General features: G+C 36.2%; 1 protein-coding gene across 1 annotated transcript in view; it reads right to left on the bottom strand.

Moving 5' to 3' along the window:
* DPYD (dihydropyrimidine dehydrogenase) overlaps positions 1 to 27,146 on the bottom strand; it is a 517,061-nt gene that overhangs the window by 53,184 nt on the left and 436,731 nt on the right. Inside the window, exon 19 of the mRNA XM_072419842.1 lies at positions 23,149 to 23,291. Within this exon, the coding sequence (XP_072275943.1) occupies positions 23,149 to 23,291 (143 nt within the window). The remainder of the gene's footprint in view (positions 1 to 23,148; positions 23,292 to 27,146) is intronic.

Consider the following 27,146-nt stretch of genomic DNA (forward strand, 5'->3'; position numbering starts at 1 on the left):
ATTTGGAAAGATCACAAAACCAATACCAATAATTTCTATTCTACATCCTCCAATGTTCACAGATCTGCAGTTGAAAAACTTCACAGGATAACAATCATGATTTAAAGGATTCCAATTGGACAAAAAACAGGTATATTTGGTCATCTGGGTTGATTTGCTATAGGACTATAGGTTTTTTACGTAGCCCAGGTAATTGTCATTCAGGGATCAGAGAATTAGATAACCTCAGTTAATGTGGTGAAAATCCACTTTGAAAAGAACACCAAATCATGTGCAATGAAATGTAAAAAACATGATTTTGTTTTATACTATAATTGAACGTCTGAAGTCAGGATAGTTTTTTAGAAAATCAACCACAGTGAATAGTTGCAAAAAACTAAAGGTCAAGTGGTCTCTCCAATTTCTCAATTTATTTGTAGAGTTTTTGGGTTTCTTTTGGGGCTATATTCAATTATTGTTCTCCTTATGGGACCTATATAATAAAACTAAGAAACAAATGACCACAGAATTCGGGTTGCATCTAAAAGCAGTCTCACTGATTACCGAGTCCTCATCTTAACTTGTGAGAAGAGTAAATAAAAAATAAAAAAAATAAAAACATTTATTCCAAATAAGCAATCCAATTTCTCTTATCCATGGTCAGTTCTTAAAGCCTAACACAATTCAAATGAGCTCAGGGAATAAATATAACCTTATATAACCTCAGCTAGTGAACTATGTCTACCAATCACATTCAGGGGCTTGAATTTTCCCATATTCAAGACACTCCAGCAATCTGGGCTTTTCACAAAATTAAATATCGTCCAAGGCAAGCACGAGAATTCGCAGCACATAATATATGGCCAATATACCAAACCCATTTGCTTAATTGTAATTCAACCTTAAATGTGATATAATGTGCTATGAAATTGCTACAGTTAAGGTCAGTCTGGTGATTCCATGACCAATTTTAGCTTGATTCATATACCTCTCCTTGCTAAATCTTTCTTCCCCAGCTGCTGAAAGTGCCGTTTTATTTGCAGTGTTCACGAGTGTCTTATCCACAATCTACTGTCGTCTGGCTAAAGAATGAGCACTTAGAAAAGCTGTAAATATTTATCGTCGACATTAGTTCTACATCATGAATTCTTGCACTAATCATTAACTGCTACCGGATTAACTTACCTTCGATCCATGAGCATGTAAACAGCAATCTGCTCTTGGCTTCTGCTCTTTACCGCCTAAACTGCATAATTTTAACTGGCTTGCAAACACAATTGACATAATATATGGGAAAAACCAAATGCTATTTTTCTGAGTATATAGCACTAAGAAGTACAGCAAGGTCCTTTAATCATGATACCAAAATGACTGGCCTGATTGGTTTTATGGCAGTTAGCTTTCCTTGAATGCATTTGGTGGCCCACTATGGGCTGATTTTAGCTAGCAATATACCCAGTCTAAAGAATTGTCAAGAAAACGAGAAACTGACTTGACATGTGGGTAACAGCAAGAATGTGGCACAAAGGGCTTTACATTTTTGCAGAAACATTTTCATGATGTAACATGTTTTTATTTCATGTAAACCAAAATTAAACCAACCCAATGAAAAAGTTGCTGTGGTCTAGGCTCAAAGCATTTTATTCTAAGGACAGGCAGATATTTTGTCTTCCAGTTGTATCTCTATTGTTACCAGGTTGGGAAATTTCTCTCTACTCGGGGACCAAAACTCTTTGCAGCTGCATAAACTGTGCGCTCAATAGAAGAACAGGGGAACCAGGCATGGATGCTAGAAATTTAGCAACTAAAACCCTTTATAAGACTTACAAAAAATGTAATGCTGCAAGTAGACTCTCCTATGGTTCACTAAAACCTCTTTGATGTCTGGTGGACTGGAACAAAATTGCCCCAGAATGAAGACATTTGGGGGTTTACAGAAAATATGTTGCTCAGTAAACCTAATAAGGTTTCTACTCATGTTTTAACGTGCTGTGGCCAAAGTTAGGCATTCTAAATGATATAGTCACAACAGCGTTCTTACTTACTATTAAAGCACAATTAAACTTTAAATAAAATGATGCAGGGGGCCTTTTTGACAGAAGAGACTATAGGCCTGATTTAATAAAGCTCTCCATGGCTGGAGAAAATATACTCATCAGTGAAGCTGGGTGATCCAACAAACCAGAAATAGAATTGTTAAAAGCTATTTGCTATTTGTTAGCAAATGTTTACAATTCTTGACCAGATCAGTTGCAGGTTTGCTGGGTTCACCCGGGTTCACTAATGAAAGTGTATCTTCTCCAGCCTTGGAGAGCTTTAATAAATCAGGCTGTATAAGTTTTCTTATATTTGTGCCTGCTTGCTTGTATTTTGTATGTAAATTTACACATTGCACATTGACACACATATGCATACAGTATTTGCACATTGCACATGTGTTCAGCCTTGGCATGATTCTGGGCTGAATGTAAACAGTTTTGGTTATAAACAACTAATATCAGTAGATGGAGCTGTGTCTACATGTAAAATTAAACTCTTGTCATCAATGACATGGGAGTTTGTTAAACATATTACATAGGGACACAGCCCCATCTATTGGTTGCTAACAATAATGGACTAAAGATCATATAAAAGCAAGTGACCCATCATAGCCAACTACTAACCAAGTACAAATTACTTTAACCTGTAAAAGTTTGCAAAAAGATATCCAGACTGAACCTGTGTAAATTTAAATTGTTTCCGCTTTCAACTCTTGTTTTAAAAAAAACGCACCATGGATGTATTTCATTCAGGTTAGTTTAACTGGCCAGTTGATTACTGTTTTGAATGTTAGCTGTGATGGCCACATCTTGTGCCCTAGGTATATACTGGACTCAAGCATTTTCCTGTATTTTAGACAAAAAAAAAAACTTTAGTTAATGTTCAGATTGGTGAATATTCAAGAATATACAGTAACTCCTGTGCCCTTGATTGGGAGTTACATCATCTGGGCTAGGCCAATTGAGAAACCAAAGACTCCAAACCTTGTGACTAGTGGGAACGCTGACACCCTAGTACTAGAGGGGAGCCCTTTGCTGGGTAAATATACAAAAATGTGTAAACATGTTGTGATTATTTTTACATTATGGAAAAATCTGGGTTCCTAAATTTGTGTTTTTTTTATATTTTTATTGTGGACAATTTAGTTTTGCTTTAAAGCATACCAAGCAAATACAAAAAATGCAATATATTGCAGTTTATCAGTCCTTATATGTGGTGGCTGTGTTTATAGTCATTCTTCAGGCAAAGAACATTTTCAGCAAATATAAAAAAAAAATACCCATAGATCCTTCCAGAAACAGTATTTTGTAAGGTCTTATGAGTCAAGCTGATATATCAAGCAGTGTTGCCTTCTTTCTTCATTGTCTTCTGTAATCTAATAATCCCCCCCCCCCCAATGAGTATAATAAGATGTGTTGGTTGTCCTGTCCTTTGGTAACAGCCATGGCTTGGTTCATAGATAGAGTGGGATGAATGAGTATCGTCAAACTTGGACAAGAAACGTATGTTCTACAGTCTTATAAGGCAAAAAACCCCACAAAACTAATGCAGCCATCACATCTAAGGATTGTTAATCTGTGTTTATTACAGGTTTGCACAATCTTTTAGCATGCCCATCATGTCAGGGGAAGCAAAGCACTAAACGAATAATCCATTTAGCGAAGCAGCATTTTTTATGAATGGCGAGAAAATATTCAGCTGGGCCTTCCAACGATGCTCAGGTAAACAGATCCTAGCTCACCTGTGATTTAATTAGTTTCATCAATTCATTCCCGTAGGTAAAATATAAGTTTGACTCGCGTCCAGGACAACTTCATAACACTTGGAACTATGACAGACTACAATTTTTAGCATCCCTAAGTACCATCTCTGTTTCATTCTGTTTTAATATATTTATTGCCAAGGCAAGCATAAAGGACATAAGAAATCAAGGAGCAATAAAAAACCAAGGTGGTTTGCTAAGACGACATAGTCGCTTATCTATGTACTTCCGTTGGTATGCTTATTGCTGTAACAGAGTCTTCTACAAAAGAAGAGTCATTAAACGACAGAAGACACAAGAGACCTACATGGCAAGACTGTCTTTACTTCATTTCTCTTTATGTGTGAGAGGCTTATATTCCCCACTCAGTGCTAGACAAAATCTAATATAGATTATTGAAAATAGTTCTACAAACCGTTTCTAAACGTAGCAAGTAAATTAAAAACAAACAATTTACCGTTATTGGCTGGGCAATATGTCTTTTTAAACTACCCTTCGAGTGTGTCTTTTTCAGTTAATAAATCTTTCTTATAAGAAAGTCGTTTTTGGGTCAGGGAGCACCATCTGGGACTCCAAGCCTTGTGGTTTTTATATTTTTATATTTTTTTGCAGAGACAAAATAAAGCTATTGGCTTTTGGATTTCTCTGCAGCAATTTCCCACGGGTCTTGCAGCGGTTTGTACAAATACTCTGCTGTATGTTTTTAATAAACTCAAAAAAATAAAATATGTTTTCTTGAACACAATGACCGCATTTTATCCTATCATAAAGTTGCAATTATTTCTACTTGGTAGACCAGCTTACAGAGAATACATTAAGACCACATCAGTTTATACACATTGAGTCTATTTACTGGACACATACCACAGAAGAAATATTGTTTGCCTGCTGTCTTGTATGTGGAATTAATATTAATGAAACACTAACTACAAATTTTAAATGGTATTTACATACATTTTTTACAGGTAATAGCATATTGTGATAATGACCTATTGCAAATACTTCCATGCTCGGTGCTAAGGCTTACTGAATACAACATCATTTAACAATAATAAAACCTAATCATATTTATTCAGATGAAAAATGACTAAATTTATGAGAACATTAAGTGCAGCATTGGACAAGAGGAATATTTGCATGACTCTTAAACTGTTGGTGTAGAAGGGTAAATGTAAACTAGAGAAAGCAATCTGGTAGGGACCATATTCAACCATTATGGGAAAAAAAGCATGTGCAGGCTTATTTATTAGGGATACATGCACTTCCTGCTGGATTGTGCTGTCTTATAAATGAGGAATAATTGTTTTGTGAAATTTAGGAATAATTATTGGAATCCTGTATTGAGAAATATGCAGCATAGCATTGCCTATGACCAAGTATCCAAAGTATCCATGCCAATTTCATTAAATAATGGACACATGGGAGTGATAATGAATTCACAAAAATGAGTTCACAAACTTTAGGAGGTGACAGATTATAGACAGATATCCATTGAACAGTGTCTCTTCCACCCAATGAGCAGAATACATGATGCTATAACAGGAGTAGGTATTTTGCACACAGCATTCCCTATTCTCATTTTTAGGTAGGGCTAAAAAAAAAAATTGTGAGCCCAAAAATACTTTAGGTTAAAACAAAACATGCATATTAAAACATGCATATAATAAAATCATACTATTTATTTTTTTAATTTGTAATGTTCTTTTTTATTTTAGTTTATTTGCTGTCATCTCATTGCCAAGATTTCCCTCACTTGCCGATCCAGAAACATGACAGGAAGTCACTCCTCATTCTCTGTTCCAGTGACAGCAGATATCTAATATTCTATCACTTTTTGTATTCGTGACAGCGGCTGCCAAGACATATATATATATATATATATATATATATATATATATATATACATACATATATAACACTATATACACAGAACACAAAAAACAACCTATATACATATATATTTTAGAGGGACTGTACTGTAAGATCTAGGGGCAATTTTACATTACACTTATGGTATGCCAACAAATTGAATTGCAAGGATAACATAAAACATGTTTCTTTATATATAGATGGATTACCCCAACTGAAAGCTGAACTTCAGCCTTATTTTTTTATCTTGCGCTGTCATGGAGGCTCCTGTACTGAAATTGCACACTCTGATTTTACTGAACATTGTGAGTTTTTCATGGTATACATTAGATGCTGCAGCAGCAAGATAGAGCCCATCTTAATTCTTGGCTGGATGTCCATCATCATCTATTCCTTTCCTTGTTGGCTTTACTGTTCCTGGCCTGCTCCTTTCTTTTCAGTTCAGTCATGGAGGCTCAGCATCACTTGTGGGAATTACCATAGTATCTTATTTTCAAGAATCTTTGTACAACAACCTGATGGTTCCTTCCACCAAACAGGTATGTCATGAAAACAGAAAGGTTCTATTTAAACAATTTATTTGATTGTTGATGAATGAGCAAATGAGTAATCAGGAAAGCCAAAAGATTAAGCTCCATCCTTAAGAAATGTCTCCTTCATTATTATTCTATTTACTAAACAACACCTAAATATCACATACCTTTAAATCACATACATTCAGCAGGATTAGCCAGGTGTTGGAAACTAACAAAAAATAACTGTGCACAGCATCATCTGCAGTCAAATTATTCCCTGTGATTTCAATAACACATCTCAGTTGCTAAAAGTAACGAAAATTAAAGTAATGTCTTGTAATAAGGCAATGAAAAAATACTTGTGCGAACTAGTAATTAACATTCGATCTGCACTTTTGGCTTAGTCTCTTAAAACACAAAAAATAGTAAATTGAAAAGCAATGAATGGGGATGATGTCTATTTACTTTTTAACCTGTTTGTTCTTTTTGAAAATGTTATATAATTAAAAACGCAAGTGGTTTGTTTGATTTGACTGTGATTCGCTAATGAGATTATGAAAGAACAATTCAAAGCTAGGTCTCTGAAGTTGTATTACTTTCTTTTTAAAGTGTTAGAAAAAGTAACAATATCATTTAATAAAATGATTAAGAATAAATTGTAGTTATAAGCACTGCTGAACTATTGTACTTTCAGTAGACTTGCTGATCTGACCCAGTTATCCACCATATGAATTACAAATACAATCTATAAGACTCTTGACAAATAAATCATGCGGCATAACACTTGCTAAAACTTAAAGTGTTTGCTAGGCTATGATATAGTATGGATGTACAATAAATGACCCATGCATTATTTATGAGAAGCTTGTATCATCACTCTGAGAAACCAAGGGCATTTCACCATCATTATTGCTACTTCAACAAACACAGTTAGAAATAGACCAACACTAATGTTTTTAGGAGGAGATCAAGTCTGTCTGAAAAGGAATGGAATTATAGAACAAAATCAAATCTTTTAACCTTATGATCACAATTGTTATATCTGAAATCATATCTAAAACCAAAACAAACAAAAATAGATGTAACATATTGCAGCTTTTCATTCTTTTAATGTAGTACTACCGGTAGTAGTATTGAAGATACTTTTTTAAGATTTTTTCATTTACTTTGACCTGGTGATCTGCTAGCAACAAACCATCTGTCTTAGGCCATTTTCAGACTTGGCCTCAGCATTGTATCAAAGGCTCAAACACGCTCCCAACTGAATTGTATGGAAGCAGTTGGGAACCATTTTGTGTATGCGGTTGCAATGTGGTTGGGTTGTTGCACAGTTTCTGGAAGAGACATGTAATGGCCATTCATGTGCTATGTTCATGTTGCAAATGCAAGGGCAATGTGTGCAAACTCATTAAAGCAGAATTAAACTGAACAAAACAAAAAACTCCCTCACCTTTACCTTCGCAGATCCATTGATCAATCTGGAGGTTTCCCCCATTGTTTAGGTATCCTGCTTCACCCCGTAATCTTCTTTCACCTTCTTTGTATGTCACCCAATCTCACACTGTGCAGGCCAGAGATCAAGTGACTTAGATGGGGAAAAAAAAGAATGCACATCTCACTGTGTATGCCTATTGAAGATCAGGCATGCACAGAAGGAGCAGCCTGAATTCTCCATGGATGTGTGACATATGCATCCCAGGAGGCTCTGTGCTCCCTTTTAGTCTTGAATACTGCAGCAATCAAGACAGAAAGGGGAGGGGCTTTACCTTTTATTCCCCCCCCCCCAAAAAAAAGCAATTTTTTTAGCTTATATAAAAGTGTTGCCCACTCTTTTATGTAAGGCAAAAAAATTAGTTTAGGTCTGCTTTAACCAGTGGTGCAGTTTGCTCCTCTTTCGTGGATAGCAGCAGTTTGCTGTGCATCCGAGAGTAGCTTACCAAGCAGATTGCAACTGCAAATGTGAAAGGGGCCTTAAGAAAATGCACACTAAATGTACTGTGTCTTTGAAGAAGTAGTCATCTTGGGCTGCTCTTCTGATTTGGACAGCAAACACATTTCTCTCTTCTCATCTACATTACAAAGGGAGTTGTTTTAAAGTTTACAGAATATAGCTGGCAATTGATGCCCTGATTATTTCAGGTTTTATGTATACAAGTAGTCCCCGGATTACATACGAGATAGGCACTGTAGGTTTGTTATTAAGTTGAATTTGTATGTAAGTCAAAAAGGTACATTATTTTAATAAATGCAATTATGGCAGATGTTTGTCTCAACATATTATTAGGCAGCGTGGTGTTAGTTACTGTCAAAAATCCCCACTGTAAGCTAATCACAAACAAAGCAAAAAAAAAAACTTTATGTAGCCTAGACATTAATTAACTTTTGGAGCAAGCTGTGCTTTGATATGCAAAAAGAAACAACTGCATAGCTTGTCTTGGTCATTAAAGAGTTACAAAAGGTTACAGAAAAGCCCACCCCCCTAAGATCATCCACAACTTCAACTGTGTTTAGCAGAAAATGTCTTCTGCAAGTCATGCAAAGCTCTCTCCAGCCTCCATCCTGCACAGGATTGAGTAGGGAAGCCCCGTTCATATCTAGGAGTTGTCCTTATGTCAGATGTCTACTACCTGTATTTCCTTTATACTACCTGTATTTCTGCACTTACAGAAAATGAGCTTAGTCTAAAAACAGTCTAAAAAATAATGCAACCATCACCTTCAAGGACTGGTAAATTAGAAATTTTGTTTTTGTTCTTGCAGATTTTCAGATCTTTTGCTACTGTAGACCATGAAGGCTCTGGAAATGATTCCTTTAAATAATCTTCTCTTAAAACTGATATTATATGGTGATTTTTTTCATTATATGTTTCTTGTAACTGATTATTTTAGTTAATGAATACCCCCAAGCTGAAGAATGATCCAACCAACCTGAAGTCTCCATTAGGCTAGGTACACATGTGCAATGGTTGTCGTCCATTAATGGGCTCAGGGCTGATATCGGATGAGAATTGATGATTGCATGTGTACAGTGCTTGTTGTTCATCGTCTGAACGATCATCCTGGCAGATCCACGGATGATTGACGACAAACGATCATAATGGAAGTGAAGAGGGAGGGAGCGCAGCGGGGTGCTGCTCCGTCGTTTTCCCCTCTCCATAAAGCAGAACAATGCCGTATGTACACCACTCATTCATGCATCGTGCAGTCATTTGTTGTTGGAAAGGAACAATTATTGCATGTGTGTACATAGCCTTACGGACCAGGTATTTTTCCTTTATATTGATGTGGTGATCCTTCTAGTAACAGACTTTGGGCATGATTTATTAAAACTCTTTAGGACCAGACAAGATAAACAATGGCAGAACCTAGCTGATCCAGCAAACCTGGAACTGATCTTTGTCTAAGATTCCTTTAATTTAAATCAATTAGAAAGCAAAGTCTTTTGAATAAACTCCTCTTAAACTGAAGTTATATGGTGGTTTCTTCCATCATTGGTGTCTTTTAACTAATTATAGTAGATAATACATACCCAAGCTTGAAGAATGATCCAACCCACCTGAAATGGCCATTAGGGACCAGTATATATAGACTTTTGTTAGCTTTGCAAGCACACTGCATTCCAAAACAAGTCTATGTACAGTACAAAACACATTTAAAGCAAGTAAAATACACATCAAAGGGAAAGAAACTCCAAGTCAAATGCACCTTTGAATATATTCAAATTTAGAAGCATCTTAAACTGATGTCCAACTGATGCCATGACATGGTCCTCAAACCAGTAGTGACATTGGTCCTAATATGGGTTTCAACCACTGTTGGATATTCATATAATTGCCATGCTGTGTAATGATTCTGGAGAAAGACTTTGAGAACAGTTTATTTAAACGTGTGTAATAGAAATTAGGGTGATTTACTTGAGGTAGACATTCCCATACAGCTTGGACTGTAGTTTGTACCACATTATCACAATGTGTGGATTCAGGATGGGCACCCCATTCATTCCTCAATTTGTTTTTTAAACATTCCTCAATTTGTTTTTTTCATATCAAACACATCACTAATATTTATACTCATCTTTATCTTTCAACTTCTTTATACCATCAGTGCTGCTCAGAGGCTTTTCAAGTTTTCAGCTTTAAAAATGGATCAAGGCTTTGGATTAGACAAATAACTGCAGCATATTTTAAGATGTTTGCTGGTCTCATGTTAATCTGAGGAGCTCTAAAGCATTCCAACCAGCAGTGCCATTAAGAGGCCAGCAGACAAGACAACAGAATTCCATATTGGGCACTTATTCCATATTGGGCATTGAGATCTTATTGGCACTAGAGGCTGAATTTATTGTTTTTCTCTGCTGCGGCAAAGAGGGTAGTTTTACATGAGTCTGTACATAATCGCCAAGTTATTTTTGAAAGATAATGAAGGCAACTATTTAAAAAATATAGATACTTGGATGTTATATAAAAAAAAATTAAAATGTCTTAGTTTAAACTACATAATATTTTATTAGTTTCTTTTTGTGATGTGCCTAAAAAATACCTATACTGTTTTTTTTTAACCATCTCAAAATGTTGCTTTGTAATGGAATCACCTATAATAAAATATTGGTCATGTTTATAACACTCATTTTGTACTTACATTCTGGTGTTGGATAATATTTTATACACCAAAATGAGAATTCATAAACTTGCTGTTTTGGTAGTAATTAGAAATATTTCATTCTCTATATTTATGCATCCAATTATATATATTAATATATTAATAATATATATTAATATATTTATGAATCTAAACCTAAGAAAAAAAATAAGTAATATATTGCAGCTTGCCAGTCCCTTTAGAGGGTGGTTACATTCATTTTTACTTTTTGTCTTTTTTGCCCATTTGCCATTCTTAGTGAACCTACCAGTACCCTTGCTGCCACAGTGTGACAATATGCACTCTACTGCAGTGTTTCCAGATCTTTTTACCATGGGCTAACCCTTGAAATAATTTTCATGTCTTCAGGGAACCCCAGCTTTATTTACAATATCCACAGATCACAGTATATTAGTGTGGTTGGTGGGAAGAATTCCTCCTATATTGCTGGCCAATGGAATGAATGTCACCCTTACAGATAGCCAGAACGATCATTGTGTCACTTAAACTGACATGAGAGGCATATATTTCTCAAGGAACCCCTACCAACCTATGGAGGAACCCTAGGTTTCCATGAAACTCTGGTTAAGAAACGCTGCTCTACTGTATCCTTGGAGGAACGGGATTGTCACTCTAGGCTTCTGTCCTAATTCAGACTACATAAGAGACCCACCATCCTATGCTATAACGGTTGTGTGACCCTGTAGTTTAAATTTGCTTTGTAAAGTGTTGCTTATATTATCAAACCTCTATAAGAAGATAGTAGTTCAACAATGCTTACTTAACAAAAGAGAAACACCTCTACACCACATCTCCAAGTCTTTCTTACAGTATTTCCCATTTGTTGAAGATGTGTAACATCAAAGCAGTAATATCCTTATGTACTGCATTGAGAAATAATGTAACATACTACCCAAAGAAATCAAAGTAAGTGTTCCTAAGCAGTTTCCTAGCAATTCAGACAGAAGCCTCTTTCATCTGCTTTGTAACTGTGGCAGCACATTGATTTAAACTTATTTTGAGATCTCAAATGCATTTATATTCTAGGGTCTCGATGAAAGTTTTTCTTCTATATCCAGTGATAACTGTATACCATATGCTGAAGGACTTTTTTTTAGCTTGGGTGTCAGCATGACCTTATATCACATAACTTCAGCTTTTAAACATGCTTATTTTTTTAATCTGTTGGGTAATCCATCTGATTTATAGTCATGTAAAAATATACAGTACATAATGTAAGCATTTTATATGCAATACTTTGTATTGTTGGTACAAATTGCCTTCTCTTCACATTTCTCTCAGCATGACTCATTTTTCATTATACTATTTTATATATACAGTTCAGCCAGCAGGGGAGCAAACCCCATCTGCATGTCAAGAGACACATTTAGCTCTGTGACATATTTATGTAACGTAATGGTACACCATTAAATGCATTTTCTTTAAATGCAAGAAATGTACGTACCTGAATGTAAGATAGTATTAGCCTCTTGTAGTATATTGTACATTATGTATGGTGGATTTCAGGGGATTCTTGCAGAGCAAGCTGCCATGTTTAAGGAGAAAAGAACAGAGTGACAACGAGATGAGCTTATCAGTCTGCTGTTTCAGCAGAGTGAATTCTCCACAGAGCCAATAGTACTGGATGCTGGATGGGACAATATGGTCCTATCTTTAAGGAATTCATCTTCTTCTCGATCCTGGCTAGGGTGCAAATTGCAGAACACAGAGCAGCAACTGTTCTCTATAAATAGAACCCATTTTGAGGGGAAAGTTACAGTTTTTTTAGGATCCCATCACCACAGGCCCAAAAAGACCCGGTGAGCTGCTTTAACACTCTTGAGGCTGAAAAGAACCACAGGAGTACATATGTGAGTTACGCCATGTTTCTTCCTCTTGCTCCAGACTTGCTTGACTGTGACTTTGTTAATCATATTTCAGTTCGCTTGTGGGTATCGCAGCAAGGGCTAACCTCTGAAATCAGTGAACTTTGGTAGGAGGGAGCTGAAGAGTGAAGGGGGATAGCCATCATGTGCACCTAACAATTGTCCAGCAAGAGAGAATTGCCTTCTCTGGAATCTGCTACTAGACAACATGCTAGACCTAATTCTTCTCCAACCTTTACACCAGGCTAACACTTCTGCCTCCTTTTAAATCCAAACACAGGACTTGATAACTCGGCTTGCCCCTGGAGTGCAAGATGGCATGGCACGATCTACACTTACTCCATCACCAAACACTCTCCACTGACATTCTCACCCTGGATATCCTAAGGGAATTGATTGAACTGATTTTGGTTTACTGGAGCTATCCATTTTGCCCTGGATATGCAGCACTCTCTCCTATTGGGCTCCTGCATTGTTTTGATGTTTGAAGTCTAAGTGGACCATAGACTGGGGGGAGGCAAATGGCTTTCATCCTAGGAAATGTTATCCATCCAGTTATAAACTGCATTTTATTTTACACTTTCTTTCATACTTTGGTAATAATAAATAGGCTGTGGTACCAAATTGAGTATTTCGAATCAATAAAACTTGGGGGTCTAAGAGATAGCAGCCTTTGTAGGAAATTAAAACATAGAGCATTCCCACATTTTTTGAGCCATTATCCTTACTGTACCAGGTTATTATAATGTTTAAGTATTTAACAGCTGTTGCTATCTCTTGCACTTTATGTCTTTTGACATTTTACACTGTATTTTGTTCTCATTTATGTCATGCACTTTCTTTTCTCTTAATAAAGAATGCTAATAAAAAACACGGTTTACTTAATTCTTTACTTATTCTTTAGATAGCTTTTAATCCACATCTGAAACCATGACCATGTTTTTTTTTCAGACTGCCTTCTTTAAAACTGAGTTGTCTGTGGTCATTGCTAAAAAGTTTAAAAGATGGGTTAAAAATGGAAATTAATCTTCTGTTTTTATCTGCTGTCCATTGATTCACATAAAAATAAATACACTATACCCTCTATGATCCGTGGGTTTAGCAGTTTACATAAAGTGTTAAAACATGAAAAGCTAGTAAATACTTTGTACTGAAGTAACCATTAATAACAATGCAGCATCCCTAGTTTTACAAAAGAGCAGAACTGGTGTCACATATGCTGTACTTAAAGTTTACATACCTAAAATCAATGGCACTGTATTTTTATTCCAAAATGGTAATGTACGAGAACGGGTTTATTTTCAGGAATATACAGTACCACTGTTGAAGAGAACAGTCAATAAATTGATATTTTTGGTTTGCATACCACTCAGAAAAGACACTGCAGAAGCCATATTTGACACTAAGATGCCATTCAAAGTCAAAAAAATTGGGCAATGTCAATTCGAACATGTACAGTGCAGAGCATGTACAGTGTGGCAGACACATATATTGCTATTGGACTACAAATCTGACCATGGGCCCAGGTGCAGAAGCACACGCAACAGAACCTAATTAAAAAAAGCCCACAGGAAGTGATGGACTATACTGGTGAATGCATCAGGTTATGGCCTGTATAGTGTACCTGATAAAGACATCACTGATATATATATGGGTATGCATATTTGCTATCCTATTAAATACTGAGGGGTTAATGTAATCTCTCATTAACAGTATATTGCTAGTTTTGACAAGTTACTATATTTTATGCTGAATTCATAGTCATGCCAGAGCACAATGTAAAAGTGGATCAGACAGCTTGTGTAATTGCAAATTAATGCTGTAGTGGAGATGCATTACCAACATACTATTGATCTGCAGTTAAATCTTAATGCATCTATGGACTGCTATTACTTTCATTTTGTCCCGTTATTATTTTTCGAGCAACATAATTTCTCTTTTAGATGTGCTTTAGAGTAATGACCCCAATTTTTAATTTCCTACACAGAGAAAATTTCTGACTTGTAATTATGATCTTTAAAAGGCATCTAGATGCTACAAAAACCCTTGAAAAGATCAAAGAAATTATTGAGATTAAACTGTAATATGGTAAGACAGAGACAATTACATGTAGTACATAGACTATGGATAAAGATGAAACATGGATTTCTTTGTTATTGTGTTTTAATAGGAAGAAGCATGTATACTTTTCATGTATAATGACAGCAAGAGAAGCAAGAAGATGGTGCTGTAGAAAAATATGTATTTTGTAGAAACTAAAGAAAGTATAGGAACAGAAATAAATGATCATTCTACTTTTTCCAGGAATAAATACAAAATTAAGTGCAAACACCAGGAATATATTTCTATTTTTTACCTTGTTACATACATTTGTCCCATTTCGCATTCTTTGCAATACATGCTCACTGCCAATTGCGGGTCCATCTTTATGGTCTGAAACTTTCTCAATGAAAGTTTTAATCTGTTTGACGGCTATGGATCAATACCAACAGTACTAATCTCATGCTGAGAAATGAGGCCCCGCATGATGATACTTTTTTCCTATTTTTCTTTTTCTCTGATAGTGTATGTCTTGTCTCGGTCAGTGAACAAATGCAAGACTAACAGCTACTGAAGCAATGCATTATGGGTCCTTCAACTGGATATAAACTTTATAGAAGGGTAGAGACAGAATAGTTCTGTAACATACCAAATAAGAGTAATGTTATGCTCAGAAATGGCCAGGTATGTTGGAGTTTATTTCTTTTGGAATTCAGGGACACATACTACAGAAATGTATGACCACACATGGTGAATTTATTCTGTAGAATTTGACCACTTTCAATTAGAATTTTGTTAGAATCAAGAAGTACAGTTATATTACTAGTAGAAATTCTGCTTGCAGTATATTTTTCTACCAGCAAAAGATTTTATGCAAAAATTCTGCTTGATTATTTTTGAGTTATACTTGAATGCGTATTGTATCAGATGGATAAACCTCTGTTCATCAGTGTGTGTAGCTCTACCTAATGTATGAAGGTATGCATCACCCTAACCCTATACTCTCTCTAACCCCAACCCCTAACGCTACTATTAGGGTTAAACCTCCCCACCAGGTAAAGTGTGTGGTTCAGCAAACGCAGCAAGCGGATAATGGCAGACACTCTTCATTGCCGTAGGCATTGATTCCCAACAGCCGTGTTTAGCTTTCCTAATTTCAGCCGAAACGAGTGATCTTTGGGTCACATTTGACAAAACCAGAAGCTGAACACCAAACCTATTTCCTGACTACCTTAAAGAACAAAAACTGTGTGGCAAAGTATTCAACCAACCACATTTATGATGTTGTTTTCCACAGTGTACAAAACACCTACAGTGTTACTATACTTGGAAGCAACAGGGAAAGAAACAAGAAATCACTGCTGCCTTTAAAAAAGAAAAAATGTAACAATTATAATTACCTCAGCTACGTCAGATAATGTCATCTCCTCTTTACCCTCTTCATCCACTGCCAGTGGGCAGATCCTAACCGGCTACAGAGAGTGATACTTTGCCCAAACTATTCTATACTCTACAAAATAGCACATGAATCCAATAAATATACTATATAAATGTTGCTTAATATTTAAATTGTGTACAAAGTGGAGTTTCTGTTTAGAGGCCCACCTTCACTTCAATGGGATCAAGTATGATGAGAGTGGGCATGTTATACAATATTGATACGAATAAGGTACCAATATTTAAACTTATATTTAAAGGACATTTATATAAACAGAAGAATTATAAACCCAAAATATTGTGCAGAGACAGAGTTTATTAAACTTTTGTCTTTTTGGACCCCAGAGCACTATATATAGACCTAGAAATATGGTTAGATTTGGAGGCGAAAACTAGGGGTCCACATTTTGCAAAAAATGTGAAATAGTTGCTAACATTAAAAACCTTGAAAAACATTTTCTGACTGGTGGTTGTGAGGGATAGTAACATTTAGGAGATGCTGCATGTAATGTTATACAAACTAGCAAAAGCCTCTTGGCAACCTCCATTCCACTTGCACTCCTCTACATTTTCTTGTTGACCTACAAGTTTCAGGAAGGGTTGACGAACGACACAAAACATTCAGACACTGCCTAATCCAAAGTTAGTACTTAAATTTATCCGATGCATACAATGGTCAAAAACAACATTTTCAGCAGCAAGTTCACACGACTCAGTATACACCAGGGAGTGCCCATTTTCATATCACCTAACTGGGAAGGGTCAGGCAGGAGAAACTGACATTTCTTTACACGTTTCCAGAAAATATTGGCATCCACACTCAATTCTATGCTATCCATGATCATTGCTAGCTCACTTTGACCAAACCTCCTTGTTACATTAAAATGAGAAAAAACTTACAACTGTTAGTATGAGATTATATTTTGTATAACACACATTACCAGCCATTATCTTCTTATTATTCTTCTTCTTATTATTATTATTAACAACAATAATAAACAGGATTTATATAGCGCCAACATATTATGCAGCTTTAGGTCACTCCCTCTTGAATGAGTGTGGGAGGGCACAACATGATCACAAGGGGCACAGACTAGACAGTTTACACAAATCCACCGGTACATCCACCATACATGTATTCAGTATTCCATAGTTTTGTATTTAACTTGCCAAATAAACTAATTCATAGTTGACTCTCTAGTGAAACAATCAAAAAGCCTTTCCATTCCTGCTATATGTATGAATAAAATATAGACATATAGTTATTTTATTTACATTTAAATTTACAAGCAAGTGTGAAGGATTTGGGACAGAAGACTTGCATATACCAAATAGCTTGCATATTGCAATTAACAACATTTAAACTAATGTTGTTTCACCCAGACCTTTTTGTTGCAGTATGTTAGCTCTCGGTACGGTAATTAACTTTTGCATAATAAATACATACCACATTAATTACAGACCCCAGAAGGAGTATGTGAGAGTTATTATGTATCACCTTCTATTTTCCTAGTTGTTTTTAACGCTTTAGCCAGCATTTGCAAGTCTACAATTAGGTGCTCATATACCTCATTTAAAGGGTTTAACTAAAATTAAAAGCATAAGTAGGCTTTTCTCAACAGTAAATTGACAAGAAAAGTTATTCAAAATATAGAGATAAGTTACACTCATGGGTGTGTTTTAATGGAAGTCACCAATACTGTAGGGGCTGCATTTTATACCTAGCAGCCGAATCAAAAGTAATTTCACAGGGTTACTGCTGTGATGTAATCATATAGCAGTGCTGGACATAGATATCCATTCATTCAGAGTGCCGTTTGGCTTTGGGAATGTTTTCAAGTGGGGAAAATTTAATGTCCCATTTACCTCTTGCTAATCTATGGTGCTTTATTTAAAAAAATATCCATAATTTCTTACACAAAGTCATAGTCATGAGACAGGCCACATTACATTTCTTCCCACCTCTGATCCTATTCCAATATTCCAAGGCTATAGCTTGTGAATTGTTTCAAATGTTTACTGGGGCAGGGTTTAACAAGGAGGTACTTGTGATTGAAGGCACTTCATTTATATCAAGGGTCATGGAAGATGTGTGTAAGTTTTTCCAGATTCAACAATTGCACATTTCTGTATACCCTCCTTTAGCAGGAATGGTTGGACTTTCTACTTGAGAGACACCTAAAAATGAATACTTTTAGCAAGTAAAAAAACATGGAATACGGAATACACGTATTGTGGATGTACAGGTGGATTTGTGTAAACTGTCTGGTCTCCGCCCTTGTGGTCAGCTTCTCCTTCCCACACTTGTTTGAGTGGGAGTGAGCTGATAAGAAAAAAGTTATGTCTGCTATGCCCTGATGGGTCATGAGAAAGGAAGCAGCTGATAATATACAAAATATAATCTCATACTAACAATTACACAATATAATGTAACAAAGAGGTTTGGCCGAAATGAGCTAGCAAGGGCCATGTAACAATTTGATTGGTTAAGGTTAATGTATAATTGTTAACTCCAGATATCATAGAATTAAGTGCTGATGCTTTCATAAATGTAACAAAATTTTGAAATTAGATGCCTATTCCACTGGATGAGCCCATTAAAAGATGAGGTCCCATATGGAACATCACCAATTTGAACCTCTCAAAAGGTTATTGGCAAAAAACATTACCTAAAAGGGACCCCAAGGAACTTTGATGGAATGTCAATGTTTTTTCCTCTTTTAAAACCAAACTGAATGTCTAATATTTGGGATTAATCTGACTTTAATTCAATACATTAAATTTTTGGAAGTGTATGTATTTTTTTAGATTTGTATAGAGTAGGAAACGGTCAAAACCATTATCAGGATTAGTGTTGGTGTTTGAATTTGGGTTGTCCCTATATTCGACGCAAAAATGGCGGTTCAAATTCGGGCAGACCTGACCCGAAAACCACCCAATTCGACTTTGCAAATTCGTTTTTAAAAATATGTTTAAAAAAAAGGAGAACTCTAGATGAACTCCTAATGGCGTCTTTCCATTGAGAGTTCATCTGAGTTCACAGTTCCCACGGTCCCTGGGCTGTACTTATCATTGTTAAGTACAGCCTGGGGAGCGTGGGAACTTGCAGTCACAGATGATAAGAGGCACGTGAGTGCTTTCAATCAGCTGTGATTGCAGATGAACTCTCAATGGAGAAACTTCATTGAAAGTTTATCTGCAGTTCCACTGCGATTCCCTGGGCCCTAGAGGTTAATTAACCTCTACTGCCTGGGGATCACAAACAGGAGGATTCCCCAGGGATGCATGAATGATTGTAGCCCTGAGAATCCATTGCGATCCTGGGGCACTTGAGGTTAATTAACCTCTAGTGCCTCGGGATCGCAGTGGAACTGCAGATGAACTGTAGATGAACTCTCAATGGAGTTTCTCCATTGAGAGTTCATCTAAGTTCAGTTCCCACGGTCACCGGGCTGTACTTATCATTGATGATAAGTCAATGGAGTTTCTCCATTGAGAGTTCATCTGAGTTCAGTTCCCGCAGTCACTAGGTTGTATTTATTGATAAGTACAGCCCAGGGAGCATAGCAACTTCTGGTCACAGCTGATAGGAGGCACAGGAGTGCTTCCAGTCAACTGTGACTGCAGATGAACTTTCAATGGCAAATCATTGAGAGTTCATCTTATTTCAGTTACCACAGTCAATGGGCTGTACTTATCAATGATAAGTGAAGCCTGGGGAGCGTGGGAACTTGCGGTCACAGCTGATAGAAGGCACAGGAGTGCTTCCAGTCAGCTGTGAATACAGATGACCTCTTAATGGATTTTCTTCATTGAGAGTTCATCTAAAGTTCAATTCCCACGGTCACTGGGCTGTACTTATAAGCAGCCTGGGGAGTGTGGAAACTTGTGGTCACAGCTGATAGGAAGCACGCAAATGCTTTCAATCAGCTGTGACTGCAGATGAACTCTCAATGAAGTTTCTCCATTGGGAGTTCATCTGCAGTTCAGTTCCCACGGTCACTGGGCTGATAAGTATAGCCCGGTGACCGTGGAAACTTTGCGGTCACAGCTGATTGGAGGAGGCACGCAAGTGCTTCCAATTAGCTGTGACTGCAGATGAACTGCTGTTCTGTATGTGTTCCTGGATAGAGATTTTCTATCCAAGAACACATACTACAGTTACGCTGGGCTCCAAGAACACATACTAAAGTTACGCTAGCTGTCAGCTCCGCTCCCCTGATTGTATTTGCAGTTCTACACAGTCCCAAAAAAAAAAAACAGAGTTCCCCCCCGAATAGAATTTAATGATGTTCGAATTTGGCATTCAATCACCCAAAAAATATTGGGCTATTTGATCGAATAGCTGCCGAATCGAACACTCAGCTGTTTGACCAACACTAATCAGGATATTATATTGTTGTCTTGCCTCACTTTTCTTTTCACTTCCAGATTCAAAAATGCAGACCCAACAGATAATAAGAAAGTCCAAACAAAATTTGCATCCCAGCTGTCCATGGAACAGATTTTTTTTACCTTGTAACTAAAATGAGGTCCCAGGTGGATTACCCTGGTAAGCAAGGAGGTTCTGGAAACTTTTTTTACAAAAAAAAAAAAAAATGTTACTGATTGTTAACATCTGAATGTGTGCTGCCTTATTGAGTATGCAGAAAGACACCATGCAATGAAAAAGTGATGTAGCTCTCTGTAGCAGTCTCCTTTGGGGCTAGGGTTATTTGCCCCCTGGGGGCCTCTGAGGTTTTGGGCTTACAGGTAGTGCATTGAATGATACAGGGTCATGGCTACAATTTTAACCTATTGGAATAAAGCTAGAGTTGTTTTTAAGATGCATAGATAATTTAGAAAAAAAGACCTAACATTATAGCAAAATGAGAGCTTTTATATATTTTATAGGCATTACACAGCAAGACTGATAATACATGCTATTTACAAAGGTAATTATTTTATCCCTTTGGCTTGCATTATGAAATTTGTTACACATTTACAGTGTAAATAATAGTACTCGAAACACTTAAAAATAAATTATGCCCAGTCTGCTTATACACAGTTAATATAAAAAATATTTTAAAAGATGGTTAAGGTGACAGTATATGACTTGTAATTGAGCTGTGTTTACGGTTAAACAGTGCTAAGATCTCACAGTTGCCCTTGTCGCTTTAATCAAAAGCTTTTTCTTTATGAAGCATTTAGCAAGGCCAAGTAAGACACCTTGGGGGACATATTATATCAAGCAATTATGGAAATAGGTAATAATGACCTGGTTAAATATTCACTGTATACATTGCATGTCACATTAAAACCTATGAAAATCAGCATTCGTTGCTTCATTATAAGCTCCAGAGGTATGTATTAGGCTCCCACACAGTGCAACAACCTAGGAAAGCTGTAATTATAATCATGAAATATTTAGCTCCTGCTGGTGGGGGCTTCAGTGCTTTTTAGCATGTGTTTAGTAGGACCTGAGCGATTATAGAGGTCACAAGAATATGCGGATATGATGTGTACTATATTAGTGTGTGTTATTTGTTAGGATGTTTAAAGTTTTATTGATAGTGCTTCTTTTACAGTCACAAAAAATAATATGATCATGTGTTTAAAATAGATTATATTGTGGACCCTAACAGGTCTCTGCACTTAATAATTATACTTATTGTATTATTTCTTTGTTCGTAACCTAACCCTCTTTTACCTTCCACAAAGTCCTTCTTGGATTCCTGCTTACCAGATCCAAAGGGTCATGGCCATACTGTTTTTTTACAACTAATTGCATACAAGTGTAAATGTGGTTATCAGGACAAATATTAAATATATCCAATATGGATAAATACAGCAATAAAAGTTCTGTAACCCATCCAGCTTAGATGGTCCTTAGGAATGAATAGTATCACAAGTAAGACACAAACACACACAAAGCCTATCCAATTAGCATTCCCTAACAGGTTACTAGGGCATTTTCTTTGGAAAATAAAATGGCAGCTGGTAGAACATTGTAATGCAAGTCCGAAAGTGAAACAAAATCACAGATGGGAACAAAAGCACAAAAAGTAAGGTAAAAGAGTAAGGTTAGTAAATTAAGTAAATTAAGGTAAAAGAGTAAGGTTACCCAAAGGCACAGCTTTGGGTAAAATTATATAGAACCTAATTGGGGGTATAAGAACCTTTCTAGAGAGACTAAATGTAGATCAAATCCTTCCTTTACAATCCAAAAAGAATTTAATTCAGGAGATTCAGGTCACAAATGTAAAAGAATCAAAAAGGACACAAAAAACCCATTTCAGCTTGAAGATCTGCGCCCTACCTGTGCTAAGCAAGGTGGGGTGTGGGGGGGGGGGGGTTCTGCGGTCTTTACCGGATTACTGAGGAAGTCATGCTTCAGAAACTTGGGCTGGTTAAGTCTTCACTTCAGGTTGCCAAATATAATTTTGTTCAATCCCCCCACCCCCCACACTGTTTCTTTGCCTTAATTCTTTCCTTAGCTACGCAAGAGACCTAAGTAAAAACCTCAAAAAAATTCAAGAGATTTTTTTGCTTCAGTCCATAAGAAAAAACACTACAAAGTTGATTCTCTTTCTTTGATCTAGTGTGGTCTGACCAAGGGACCAATTTATTAAAGTTTGCGATGACCAAGCTTGCATAGAATGTACCATGAAAATATCACTATGATATTGAGTGATAGTTTATCTTCTTTTGAAGGCTGTTTCTCCTAATATCCATAGAGAAAATAATTTTATGGCGAGTGAAACACAATTCTGTTAGTTATACATGCATAAGGTATTTCAAGATGACAAGCTGACTTATTTAAATTGTAAATAGTAAGAACACTGTAGAGAGAGTGGGTCTGCAGCCCTAGTTACCAATAATAAAGGTAATTTGGCAAAATCAGGATTTGCAAAAAATGTATAAAAATTTTTAAAATTACACTTTTTAAAGTATATACCTGTACCGAATGTCTCATTTCATCTACATTTTGGAGAAACATTTACCTGTAAAACGGAGGCTCCACTGTGAAGAAACTGCAAACCACTCTCAGCTGAATCAATTCCACCAGTAGCAAGAATGGGAAACCCAGGAAGAGCACGGGCAATGGCTGAAACTGCTCTTAGAGCTATAGGTCTAACGGCATTCCCTAAAACATAAATGCAATATGTGTAAGACATTACAGAAGAAAAATATTGTGGTAACACAAGTTAATAAGCCCAGTGAGTTGAATATAAGGGAGGAAATGGGTTAGGTAAGGTAAAGGATTAAAAGAAGGCTAAAGTAATGGTGCAGAAAGGAAAAGGACTGAAAGTTATTAAAGGTAATATTATTTAAAAATATATTATTTATTGAAAGTCGCTGATTCTTGAAACAGAGTTTAAACATGCTTATAACATAAGTTATGGGTTAAATAGGAAACAAAAAAAACAGGGATATGGAAAATAAAATAAAAGGAAGGGGGAAAGAAAATGAAAGGCAGTTAGTTAGTTGAGTAAAAAAATAAATGGGGACAATAGCAAAGGTAACAGAAAAAGCGAATGGGAGGCAAGGGAAGAAAAACTTATAAAGGTGTGAATCTTTCATTACTAAATATTCTCTGGTGAAAATTATCCACTGCATGTAGACTAGAAGATTCTCCACCAGAAAATGTCTGCTGAAGCTAAGATTGTTCCTGGAAAAAATAATATTAGGATAAAGAGGGATAGGAAAAGGGAAAGGGGGTAAGGGTAAATAGGACACATATGAAAAGAAGCCAAAATAAAAGGAGAGAAAGGAAAAAAAGCATGGAAGAGAAGAGAAGAGGAGAACGAAAAAATATTAAAGAAAGAAGGATGAGGAAGGAAGGGAACAACGAAAACATAAAGTGGAAAAAAAGGAATCAGTAACCCCAAAATATATTTAGAATTTTTTTTTTAAAAAGGGACATCAACAAAAAATAAAACATAGTACATAGAGGAAATAGCTGAAAATTTTAGATCTTTGTAAATAATAACTTCTAGGATTGTCAGTGTTTTTATTTTAGCTGGAACATTTACTTATTTTAAAGTTTTAGGTTTGTCATTGTAGATTTGACATCTGCACTTAATATTGCAAGCACTGGCACATTTAGCTTTACCAAAGCCTAATTTCTATTAGTGAAATTTCTTACTGGATACATTTATATGGGAAGTTGTGTGCATTAGTTTAGCAATGCACAGGCCTTGTTGGGGCACTTGGTTGCTATGAATTCTTAATGGCAACCTTAATTCACCTTACCAATGTACTGCTGCAATGCAACAGAGAACCACACAGTGCTGTGTAATGCTCTTCCAAAAGTCCAACATGCACTACTTTTTTTGTATGATGTGTTACAGAGTAATTTCAAACACAATGCATGGCAACCTGCATGCGTTTTGGAAAACACTACACTGTGGTAAGGAGTGAGTCTTTGGTGAAGGTTGTTCTAAGAGCTATGCAGTTGCAGTAAGCATGCTAAACACATTAAACTGTGTTTGTATATTGCTTGTATATTGCTTTACTAAATAAAAGTATTCCAGGGTGTCCCTGGTTTTCCATTGACAACATGGTTTCCCATTGACAATAAAAGTTGAGGATCCTCCTAAATATATATACTGCTTGTACAAAATACAATCTAATATTCTTTTGGACCATCCTAACCTTTTACATAAGCGTATCCTTTTGATAAGTTTATGCAATGTCACATCATTTATTTCCATTCAGAGTTGCATTTATTTTTTGCCAAGATCTTGAATTGATAATGGGAGGGTTGGACCACTATATAAAGTCTTCTTTAGTGAATCCTAAAGATTCTCAATAGGGTAACGCCAGGGCTCTGTGGTGGTCAATCCATGTATAAAAAATATTGTATCACGCTTGCTGAACCACTCTTTTTCAATTTAAACCAGATGAATCCTGGCATCCCTGGAATATGCCAGTGCCATTAAGGAAATGAAAAGGTAATTGATGGAAAAAACTACCAGTAATCATTTTTATCGTAACACCGCCCTCTGAGGCTTAGAGATTTTTTTTGGACAAGGCAATGTAATATATATATATATATATATATATATATATATATATATATATACACACTGTGTATTTTTGATGGTCAATATTCAAATGTATTATTCTGCATGAAAAAGAATTTGGTGTCCTTTATGCTGTTCAATTCCATTCAATTCTCAACAATAGAACAGTAAAAATAAAAACTTGATAGCATTCCTACATATCAATTTTTTCAAATGCCCCCCAATGAGTTCTAAATGATTGATATAATACTCAATTGGCTCAGAGTCCTGCTTGTATTTAATTGCAGGAAGCCAATATAAAAGGCTAACATTAAAAATACATGTTATTATGTATATAGCTTTGTTTATTTATTCTGGACCAGATTTTGAAGTATCTAGTCCGCCCTGCTGGAAATGCTTACATTTTGCTTGATGACTTTGGAGTCAGTTAACAGTCCACAATTACCTATGTTTACTCGGACATAGCAACATCTATCCTGTTATTATATTGTATTGCATACATTTTACACATCCTTGAAGGTAAAATGAAAATATCAAGAGCATGTACAGGTAATAATGGGGCAAAATATTAATAATATTCTTGGTTAAGTTTATTAGTTTTCTTTTCTGGCTTATATTATTACCATAACTAGACAGGAAGAAGAATAGCAGAACAATATTTCAATATTGTTTGTACTATATCTCCATACCACCCAATCTGCTTCAAATAACTCTGCTTCAACAGGCATAAATGGTGTAATTGCAAAAAATATTGCAATTTCACAGTAAAGAAGGTAATAATTGGTATCAACCTTGTATAGACCAATCTCCAAATGAAATAAGCAGCTCTGTCCAGCTGAGACCATTATGGACTCCCCCAAAAGCCCTGTGGCGAAACATTTTTCCCAGTTACCACTTATCACCCCTGTGACAGTCCATTAGAGACTTTCAGAGAAGCCTTATAGGGCCAAGTCCTTACCACTCATCACAAGAATCTCATACTGTCAGACATTATGGGATTGCAGAGAAGCTATATAGGGCCAAATGTTTTCCAGTTACCACTCATCACCAGCCCCTGTGACAGTCTATTACTGACTTTTAGAGAAGACCTATAGGGCCAAATCCTTACTTAATAAATTCAAGCACCTCAAATAACAGATCACAGACTTACGTGGAAGCCCTGTAAGGTCAAAACATTACCAATCATTACAAATACTTCTGAAATTCAGATCATCAGTGGCTGCCAGAAAGGCTAAATTCTTTCAAGTGACATCCAAATCAGGTGCATCACTTGCAAGGATCTAGTATGAAAACATTTGTGATAAAAGCAATAAAAATGAAAGGACCTACATCACAAGAACAGGAAGCAATATGTCTAATGGCACTGAACTCACACAGAAAGAATAATTACATCTTATGTTTTGCCTACTACGTATTCCATCCAGTTTGTCCAGACCATTTTTTTTATTTTACCTAGTTTCAATAGCGTAAAGTGTCACTTGGATTAACATAATCTGCCAATAAACATGTAGATTTATATGGCAATGATGTTGGTGGTTGAAAGCTGGTTGATATATTAGGAAACTACCTCTCTACATGGTCAGTATGAGAGGGATGAGCAGATTTCTCCCCAAGAGACAAGAATAGAAAAAGTCATCCCCATCATGCTCAGATCACCAAGGCTGTGACCTGCATGCTCAGTTTGCCCAATCTAGGAATATGGGGTTACAATAAAGCATACCTAAACTCAGAAATTTCACTTGACATAAAAGAGTAGAAAACCCTTTTATGTAAGTAAAAAATTCTGTTTGTTTATGTTTTTTTAAGTGCAACAGCAAGTGCAGCACCGGCCCCTAATTATGGGAGTGCAAAGCCTCCTGGGATACCTACATCACACATCTCAGGGGGCTCTTGGGTGCTTCTTCTGTGCATGCCTGAGCATCTCGGGAATGCGCAGAAGGAGCCTTTTTGTAAAAAAAAAAAGAGAAAAATTT

This window comes from Pyxicephalus adspersus, chromosome 8, assembly GCF_032062135.1.
Source record: "Pyxicephalus adspersus chromosome 8, UCB_Pads_2.0, whole genome shotgun sequence".
NCBI classification, from domain to species: domain Eukaryota; kingdom Metazoa; phylum Chordata; class Amphibia; order Anura; family Pyxicephalidae; genus Pyxicephalus; species Pyxicephalus adspersus.